Raw genomic sequence first — 10,416 nt, 5'->3', positions numbered from 1 at the left:
ACACACAAGTTGAAGTGATGGTATCTTTCTATTATGGGCACGATCAACCGACAAAGTGTGGGGTATATCTTTTGCGGAAAAATGGATTAATCCGCATGGATCGATGTATTGAACCCGACGTGAATCGAACACACAAGTTGAAGTGGTGGTATCTTTGTATTTTGGGCACGATGAACCGACAAAGTGTGTTGTATATCTTTCGAGGAAAAATGGATTAAACCGCATGGATCAGGGTATTGAACCCGACGTGAATCAAACACTCAACCTTCTGATCTGGAGTCAGACGCGCTACCATTGCGCCACGGATCCTTGGTGCTAGTTTGCCTTAATTAAGCTCCATATCATGCTAATCACACTTCTTCTGGACGTGATATGCATATCAAATGCAGGCACGTGGTTCTTTGAAAATGGTGGATATCCTATGCATATCTAGGAGGAGGAAGAAGAAACCTACATGAGATGCGCACGCATGCCGCTGAATTAATGAAATTGTGGCGGTCATTATGATCTTTCCGAGTTGCGGCTGGGATTTTTTATGATTGTTATCATATTACGTGTAACTTTTCTCATGTAATTTTTGAACACATTCATAGAGAGGCTAATTGCGTAGCCCGTGATTAGCTAATCTGGCTAAATATGCGGGGTGTGAGATGGGTGGATGAAAGAACCCCGACAGAAATTGTTTCGCTTCTTGTAACCCATGCTACTGTAATTACCATGCAATAAAGAATTGCTTGATGTTAAAAATAAACTATCGGCCTTACACAAAACTTCAGAAACTGTAAAAGATAATATCGAATGACTTGCAATAAGTCATGGTGAGGAGGAAGAAGGATGTGACATGTGTCAGAATAAATTATCAACTGAGATAGCTACGTGTCAATTCCCGTCCAAAACCACGTCACATCATCATTGAAGTCATTTCAGGAGAGGGAGAAAACTCGATAAAATGACTTCAAGAGTGAGGAGGGGTCTTAAAGTTGAGGGACCAAAACAAAAATAGACTTTCCTCTTTAATATACTCCTTCCGGTCCTTTTTACTCTGCATATTGGATTTGCCGAAAGTCAAACTTTGCTAAGTTGGACCAAATTTATATTAGAAATTATTACCATCTATAATATCTAATAAATATAATAATATGAAAATATATTCCAAGATGAATTTAATGATATTGGTGTTGTTATGTGAATGTCTATAATTTTTTATATAAACTTGGTCAAAATTGGATGAGATTGATTTCGAACAAACCTAATATGCAGAGTAAAAAAGACTGGAGGGAGTATCTACTGGAGCGTGATAAGTTCATGCATGCGATGTTGCCTAATCAAACTTGGCATGCACAACGTATGTCTCCTCAACTAGACACGCACATGCATGTCTCCTGTTCCTCCTCTCTCGCATTTTCTACACTTGCACTGTAGAGATAAGATGATAAACGCAGAGCTCTTGCTACGTGCATGCATACAGGAAGGCTTTATTAATGCATGCCGTCCATCCGCCAACCGCTACCGCTCGGAGCCTGCATGTTGACCCATAGGTCGATAATACCGTCAAGTCGTCAACCCTAGAGGTTTCTCTGCCTATAAATAAGCTTGCGCTGCATGCATTAGCTTCTCACCAAACTAGCTCCGATACAATCTCATGATACAGTGTTCGACTAAGACACATAGCGTGGAGAAGAGGGTTCGACCGGCGTCAATGGCGACGTTCAAGGGTTTCCTCCTCGTGTTTGCTCTCCTGCTTGCTGCTGCTTTCCTCGTCGCCTCGGCCGAAGAAACTCGTGAGATACCATGCACCACTAGCTAGTTTTGTTACGATTTTTGAAAACGAATTTTACAGTGTTATGGGTTGATGCAGAGGCCAAGAAGGAGGAGCCGACGGCCGACGTGCAGGACTACTACCGTGGCGGCGGCGGCTACCCGGGCCGTGGTTATCCCGGGCGTGGTCGCGGAGGAGGGTACTACCCGTACCCTGGCCGCGGAGGAGGCGGGTACCCAGGCCGCGGCGGCGGCGGGTACTGCCGGTGGGGCTGCTGCGGCCGCGGGTACTACGGCGGCTGCCGGTGCTGCTCGCGCGCCGACGAGGTCCCGGAGCCCATGTACCGCGCTGAGGCGGAGGTGCACCACTGAGCCGACCATGCATCCACCGGATGCAGCAGCGTGTACGCCTGCACGTGCCTAGTTAATCTGCTTGTAGTGTGTGTTCTTGAGGAACGCAGCTAGCCCTGTGTTCTTGCAAGCTACGTATGTGTTGATGTGTGTTTATGGTGTGCTTGTTCCAAAGACGTACTGGTCAGTGTACGGATGTATTGTACTGCACCCGCGTTGTGTTTATGGAATAAAAAGACAGGCGAATTTACTCTCCTACGCCGGGCTTTGTTAATCAAGTCATCCACCTGATACTCATAAATAAAATAGTGCCTTATTTCTGGAATTGCGTGGAGGGAAAATATAAATCAGTTCCCAAATAAGAGTCGTCCTCCGTGCTGCATGCCTAGTGCGTGTGCGTGTGTCCGTGCGCGCGCGTGTGCATGCGGTTTAGTTTCAACTTCTCTGCTGATGGAAAGGAGGAACGTGCTTGAACGAAGATTGTACAAACCAATGCATAATTGCATATTGAAATACCAAAAGATGAGCTATACATACTTCAGGCTGGCCTCATACACCCAGAAGGAAAATTATTACAGATTTATGCAGAGGCAAGATTAAGTCGACATTTCAATCGTTTTGTTTCATAGTTTGGTTGTGTAATTTCTTGAATTGACACGTCATGATGTCCATGTTATTTTGTATTAGGCTTTATTAAGCCTGAGCTGCTGAGCATGTTAGTACAAGGTTTTCAAGCTTTCATTCGTAGTTAAATCGAAGTATTGACATTAAAACCATGCCAAGGAGACACATAGGAAATCGATAAATCCAAACGGATCCCAGCTTACATGGAGCCTGGTAAAAACGTGTTCGCACACGAACACGTCGCCGTGTACCCTCGACCAGGGGCGGAGGCAGGATTTGAACATGAGGGGGGCGAACATGATTGTTGATGTATAAGATGGAATATCACATTATATTAACGCTCATGACAGGGCGCCGATAAAGCATAAAATTATGGTTTGTAACTGAAAAAATGGTATTTACCCCATTAATTAGTTGGTATTATCTTTTACTTCGTCATGAACTAGTACTATAAAAAACATACATAATCACTAGACTAATTTACTATTTATATGAAACCTGTATCATGTAGATTAAGGTCATAATTTATATTAAAAATCTACTCCTATTTGTTCCGAAATAACTGAATTTTAGGCTTTTCATAAGTCAAACTTCTTCAAATTTGTAAAAACATATTTATTTAATTTTGTAATTTTATCATAGCATTTATAAATTTGATCAAATTTAACTTACAGTACATGTAAAACCATAATTTTAGGATGATGTGAATAAATAAAAGTAACCAATATAAGCTAGTATTTATAGTACATGTGTACCTGCATCTATACTGCTCACTGGCATCTACCGTATTTGACCCGCCTGCGTCTAGCCGTCCCCGTGCGTGAACAGCAGACTGTAGATGAATGTACCGTGTTCTTGTCATGGCGAGTAGTGGCCAGCGGCAATGGCAAAGCCCTGGCCCCTGGGCAGAACACGCTGATGGCAAGCGGCAGCGGCGGCGGTGGCGAACGCCCTAGCGGATGTGCAGCACACGCACGCACGCCGTAGGAAGGCACATATCAATTTCGATCTGATGGATTCGACACTGGCCTATGGCTAAATAATAGCCAGCCACATACAACCACCGTACATGAGTTATTGGGTTATGGGCTTTTCTTTATTCTGGTGAAATTTAAGTTAATTGTTAATATATGGGCTAATTATGTAATTAGTCGCGGTCATTAGGCATCTACAGTACATAGTACCTACTACAATTCATTGAGGGGGGCGAGAGATTGGCAGGGGTCTGACCCCTGCTCGCCCCTCCCTGTCTCCGCTCCTGCCCTCGACGCCGGGGTGATGCACCGCAGCTCACGTCGAAGGAGACCCGCCAGAAGCGCGGTACGCAAGACAATCCGGCGGGCGCTTTTGTAGACCCGAAACCCCACACGCCCGGGAGGGACCCCGTCAGGGCGCGCGGCGGCTATGGGCTGCCCTAGGTCGACTTGATCGCCCCTAGGGCCTCGAGGTTCGCCGCCCTGCAATGAAGAAGAACGAACGAAGAACGAGGAAGAAGAAGAACAACAAGGGAGAAGGAAAAGTAAAGGTAAAAGATGTAGATAGATTTGTTCGATTGTGTGTTGTTCAATCGGCCGTCACCTCTCATCTATTTATGAGGCGGCTGGACTTCCCGTACAAGAAAAGGACTAGAAAGTCCATCCAAAACGTCAAAAACCTAACCTAACTCGGACAGGAATCTTTGGCAATTTCTCGGACCAACTCGGTCTCACCGATTGGTTCATTTCGGTCCTACCGAGTCAACATTACCAACTCTCTGGTAAACTTTCGGACCAACTCGGTCTCACTGATCAAATCAACTCGGTCGGTCCGAAATGACTCTGCAGCTTCTATTTCTGACCTTGTTTTGCCTCCACAGATTGCATACAACCTCGGATTAAGACAATTTTTATATCAAAATCCACCGTTTCGACGAGACGCACAACTTTGCAGTTGTAACTTTTTCCATACGAGGCCGTCTTAATTAGGTTTCATGCCATTATTCAATTCGGTGTCAACACGGGTATCTCCAAAATCGTCATATCTTTTGCACTTGAGCTCCGTTTTGGTCCATCTTCATACTTATTTCGATCATCTTGAAGAGGGCCATCAAATGGTGACATGAACTCATAATTTTAGCCTCATCCCATTATAGACTCAAGTCACTCTTCGCAATCATGCCATTTTTGAGCGTCAACACATGCCCCCCTGTTTTTCGGCAAAGGTAGTGTGCCGAAAAATAACTTGTACCGTGTTGGTTATAAGGACGATGTCAACGCTCCATCGGCCACTTTGCATGTGCTTAGGGCGATAAATATGTATCGGCCATTATTTGTTTGAATCCTTGATGTAAACTTGGGTGAAACCTTCTCAACTTTGTTAACAATTCGATGATGAAGTTCTATAGATATGTATCTCAGGGTCATCCTCCGGACCATATTAATCACCCTTTTGGTAGGATTTTGCAGGTAATCAACAATGAACTTTCTCAAATCGTTGCTTTCGCCTGCATAAAAAAATTCATTAGTGGCCGAAGCGGTGGACTTCGGTTCGGCCTTACCTCTGTTGACGAGACTAAGCATCGGCTATTGACATAAATTCAATACACCATGATTAACATAGTAGCCAGATGCTTGCTGTGCCAACTCTCTTGAATTGTCATGTCTAGAAATATGAACAATGTTAAAGGAACCCAAGGTAAATTTTGCACCTAGACATACCTCAAGTAAACTATAAGTGATTCGTCAAAACATTGATAACTCTTGAATATTTGTTGTACTACTCATAACGAATCACCCAAAGCCTCAATATGTATAGCACCTATGGCAACCAAAAGATCCAAACCAAATAAAATTTTATATTCGGCTTTGATCATTGTGAAAAAATATTTTAAGCGGCATGAGGCTTGTTTTGGTCTCCAATTGAACTAAGGACGATGTTAATATACTACACCGGCCATGCTTTGACATATTCTTAGGGCGATAGATAAATATCGGCCATTAACATGAGGTCCATGTAGAATTCACCCACCAAAGTATGTATAGCCGAAATAAACAAATAAAATAGGAATAAAATATTTCGGCCCTTTATATTAGCAACAATGTAACTAACCAAATGTATAGTAATTCGGTAATACCCTTTCATGATATAGAAAATTATGTTGCATCCATGGATCAAAATAAATCCATGGAGGGTAATTGATCATACCTAGGGATGAATTCCATGGCAAAGATATCAACGGCATGGTTGAAGAAAATGGATGATGTGCTAACCAAAGATTTTGATGTTGTGATGCGCACCTTCAGCTTAATTGTTTGTTGCTTTCATTCTTTTCCTTCTTCACTTTTATTGTACTTGTTGCAATAGAAGTATGCACATCATTTTTGTCTTGATTGATCTTCTTGGGAACCCATGCCATATTCTTCTTTTTCAGCTCTTGTGCACTAAGATTTTATAATTTCTTCTTTTGCCAATATGATAAGCCAAGTGGGCATCTCGGCTGTGATTCTGTTTTGACCAATGGCAATTCTTTCTTGGCCTTGTGCACTCTCAACTTCTTTTCTTCAGATTTGGCACTTTGACTCTCAATAATTGGTTGATTCATCTCATTGCCTTTAGTAGCCAATGTCAACACTTTCATTGGCTCTTTTTCATTTGAGATCAAACCTGAAGTAGCACTCTTACGACCATCTCTTTTAGCGCGGTAAACTTGTTTGACTACCTCTTTCTTCTTTCTTGAGCTCCAGATCGATTCCCTATGATTCAAACAGTCTTTAACATGTGATTGTTCAAATGTTGTTTTTCTTGGAGCTACATAATATTGGTGAGATGTTCTAAAATAAGATGGAGAGTGTTCCCTTGTATCATACCTGTCCTATGATGGATATGGATCTACATGAGCATAGGGAGGCATCCACGACATTGGCATTGGCGGCCCAAAGTAAGGATATGAACAAGTTGCATTCAAATTCTCTTCTTGCCAATATCGATCCTTGGGTTTGCGCCTAGGGGGTGATCTTGATGCTTTTGCATTAGTTGGCCGATAAGCAATGTTCTTCTCACTTATCTTCTGATATTTTTCCAATAGTTGTGCGAAAGTGACTTTCGGCTTTTTACCTTTGTGCTTACGTCGGCCTTTGTTTTCTTTGGTTGTGCTTGCACCGATCTTTGGATTTGCTTGCTGCCCCCAGTCCTTGGTATCTTCATTGTAGCTTCGATGGACTTGCCCTCAAGATTATGTTCATTATGATCTTCAACCACTTCTTTACTTGAAAGCTTGATCCCATCACCTGCAGTTTTTACCTTCTACTTGAATGGATCGGCTTGAAGCAGCCGATGCAAAAACTTTTTGCCATCGGGACCAATCGGAATAGACTGGTCATCTCTTGGTGTTTCAACAAACTTCAATCGTCCTTTTTCAATGGCCGATTTAACTATTTGACGGAACATGTTGCAATCCTCAAAATTATGCTTGAACGAATCATGCAACTTACAATACATTCGTCCTTGGATAGATGGCTCAACATGGTGATCAAGAATTCTTATGTAATTATTTTTTAGCAATAAATCAAATATTTGATCACACATGCTTGAATTGAAGGTATACTTCTTGTTTTCTAGCCGATCTTGTTGTGTGAACGGCTTTGGAGATAAGCAAACAAATGGTTCAGATTTGGAATCTCCCCATTCGGCTATGCATTGTGTTTTCCACTCTATCTCCGATGTCTTTCGATAAGATACTATATTAGCATCGGTTTTCTCAATAGAATTTAACCTTGGCTTTAAATTTCTGAAACAAAGATATTTAGAACATACATGTCTCAGTTGAGACCAAGTGCAAGCCAAGTACGAAATAAGCAAAGCTACCCAACTAGATATGAACTTTAGATAAAGCAACGGGGAAAGCTTTCGCTGTAGCAATAAGTCATTATCGGTCTTTATAAATGGCGCAATGGGTGGACCGATATGTTCCATAACAATTTTATTGCTAACAAGTAAATTACCCTTCTTCATTGGTCTTTCAAAAGTACTTATGAGAATATTTCTTATAGATGCATCAATAATGAAGTTGCAACCAAATCTGAAAATAGGTAAATTACTCTCTATGCATACCTCTTCAAATATGTTGGGAGAGCATGATGGTGGTGCCACTTGAAGAACATCTTGCTCCGTCTTTGGATGACTCTCCAACGCCTTTTCATCATCTTTTTCTTTATTTCGTGCATCATTACCTTGAAGATCCTTATCAGCCGAACTTTGTTCGGCTACTTGCTCTTGTGCTTGAGGCTTGTCAATTTCTACGGCACGGAACTCATAGGGCAGGAAGTAGGTTCCCTTAACTTCAGAAAAATCAAGCACGGTCGTTTTGCTATGCTTGCGATGCCCTTTCTCAATAATGCTTGCCGCTTTGGGTTTGATGGACTCAGAATATAAACTACTTGATTCGGCTTTTTCAACCGAAGCACCTTCATGTTCCGAATCATCCTTCTTTTCATTGATTCTACCAATTGGCAATGCTTCTTTTATTTGAGCCAATTCCTTCTCTATTTGTTTATGACGGCGAGCGGCAAAATTGGCTTTAAGTTTTTTCTCAATTTCAGCCCACTCCGGGTATGATTGCCCCCAATGTTTTTAGATTCTTTCGGCAATGACACACGAGGGTTGCTGAAATTTTGCAATTGTGTAGGGGGTGTATAATATGATGTAATACTAGGTGAAGGCATATGCTTTGTTGTAAAACCATGTTTTGCTCGCCAATTTTATCAATTGGCAAAGATTCATCTTCTTGCAAAACTCTAGCTTTTATTGCGGCATAATCAGGAAATAGCCCATTTTCATGTTGTTCAAGGCAAAGAGCACTAATCCTCTTATTTTGGGCTAAACTCTTCAATGCAGTCACTACTACCTCATCTTCTACAATATTGGGCACAACCGCTCCTGTAAAATTTACATTCATTCGGCTATGACCAGGAAGGTGTGAAGCCAAATTATGAGCATCTACAGTTGTGTATGGTGCCGAAAAATTACTAACATGAGGTGTGTCATATGATGGTTGAGAGTAACTGGCCAAATAGCTAGTAGTAGCATGACCAATTCTCTCATTGATCGGCATGGTTGGATTCACATATCGCAAATCAGTTGCCGATGAATAAAAAGGTGAAAGACTTTCTTGTATGCTATTGGAAATTTTAACATGGGGTGTTTCAAATTGATTAACCAAACCCATCATGTTGTTCATCGGCATATGGATTTGTGGGGTTGCCGATGCATGAGAGTTTAGATACATATGTTGTACGTTGCTAAAATCATAAGAATTTGAAGCATGAAGATTACTTTGCATCGGCCCTTGCGCATAATTAGATGAATGATTGATAAAACTAGGGCTAGCCGATACATTATGCTCATTAGGTGATCCAGCAACAACATATGGATTATTTGCATCTACAAAGGGGAATTGGGTATTCATATTACCTTTCTATATCACAACTTCTTGATGACGATCTCTTCGTAGAAAGAACGGGCCGGAGATCGTTCGAAGCTTTGTCCCCAGCGGAGTCGCCAAAAAGTGTGTTCGCACACGAACACGTCACCGTGTACCCTCGACGCCGGGGGTGATGCATCGCAGCTCACGTCGAAGGAGACCCGCCGGAAGTGCGGTACGCAAGACAATCCGGCGGGCGCTTTTGTAGATCCGAAACCCCACACGCCCGGGAGGAACCCCGTCAAGGCGCGTGGCGGCTATGGGCTGCCCTAGGTCGACTTGATCGCCCCTAGGGCCTCAAGGTTCGCCGCCCTGCAATGAAGAAGAACGAACGAAGAACGAGGAAGAAGAAGAAGAACAAGGGAGAAGGAAAAGTAAAGGTAAAAGATGTAGATAGATTTGTTCAATTGTGTGTTGTTCAATCGGCCATCACCTCTCATCTATTTATGAGGCGGCTGGACTTCCCGTACAAGAAAAGGACTAAAAAGTCCATCCAAAACGTCAAAAACCCTAACCTAACTCGGACAGGAATCTTTGGCAATTTCTCGGACCAACTCGGTCTCACCGATTGGTTCATTTCGGTCCTACCAAGTCAACATTGCCAACTCTCTGGTAAACTTTCGGACCAACTCGGTCTCACCGATCAAATCAACTCGGTCGGTCCGAAATGACTCTGCAGCTTCTGTTTCTGACCTTGTTTTGTCTCCACACGTTGCATACGACCTCGGATTAAGACAATTTTTATATCAAAATCCACCGTTTCGACGAGACGCACAACTTTGCAGTTGTAGCTTTTTCCATCCGAGGCTGTCTTAATTAGGTTTCATGCCATTCTTCAGTCTGGTGTCAACACGGGTATCTCCAAAATCGTCATATCTTTTGCACTTGAGCTCCGTTTTGGTCCATCTTCATACTTATTTCGATCATCTTGAAGAGGGCCATCAAATGGTGACATGAACTCATAATTTTAGCCTCATCCCATTATAGACTCAAGTCACTCTTCGCGATCATGCCATTTTTGAGCGTCAACAAAACGTTAGAGAAAAACAGTATTTTGAAATCTCAAAAAAGGAAACAATTATACATGTACATATAGATGTGGAGTAGTATGAGCGTGCAAACTTCTATCAGTACTAGCTAAATGGCCTGTGCGTTGCAACAATATTTTTTTTCATAATCTCCAATAGCCATGACCACATTTTGCTGCATCACCAAGATACCACTTC

General features: G+C 42.3%; 1 protein-coding gene and 1 non-coding gene across 2 annotated transcripts; one reads left to right on the top strand and one right to left on the bottom strand.

Moving 5' to 3' along the window:
* Positions 1 to 237: 237 nt before the first annotated feature.
* On the bottom strand, positions 238 to 309 carry TRNAW-CCA. The gene has a single exon. It is a non-coding gene; the product is annotated as a tRNA-Trp (tRNA).
* A 1,300-nt stretch (positions 310 to 1,609) lies between these two features.
* On the top strand, positions 1,610 to 2,387 carry LOC119325599 (glycine-rich cell wall structural protein-like). The gene is made up of 2 exons (XM_037599330.1): positions 1,610 to 1,781; positions 1,859 to 2,387. Exons 1-2 carry the CDS (start codon positions 1,643 to 1,645, stop codon positions 2,128 to 2,130), a joined length of 411 nt encoding a protein of 136 aa, XP_037455227.1. The 5' UTR covers positions 1,610 to 1,642; the 3' UTR covers positions 2,131 to 2,387.
* The last annotated feature ends 8,029 nt before the right edge of the window (positions 2,388 to 10,416 follow it).

Source organism: Triticum dicoccoides, chromosome 6B (assembly GCF_002162155.2).
Source record: "Triticum dicoccoides isolate Atlit2015 ecotype Zavitan chromosome 6B, WEW_v2.0, whole genome shotgun sequence".
NCBI classification, from domain to species: domain Eukaryota; kingdom Viridiplantae; phylum Streptophyta; class Magnoliopsida; order Poales; family Poaceae; genus Triticum; species Triticum dicoccoides.
This window is presented reverse-complemented; position numbering and strand designations above follow the sequence as displayed.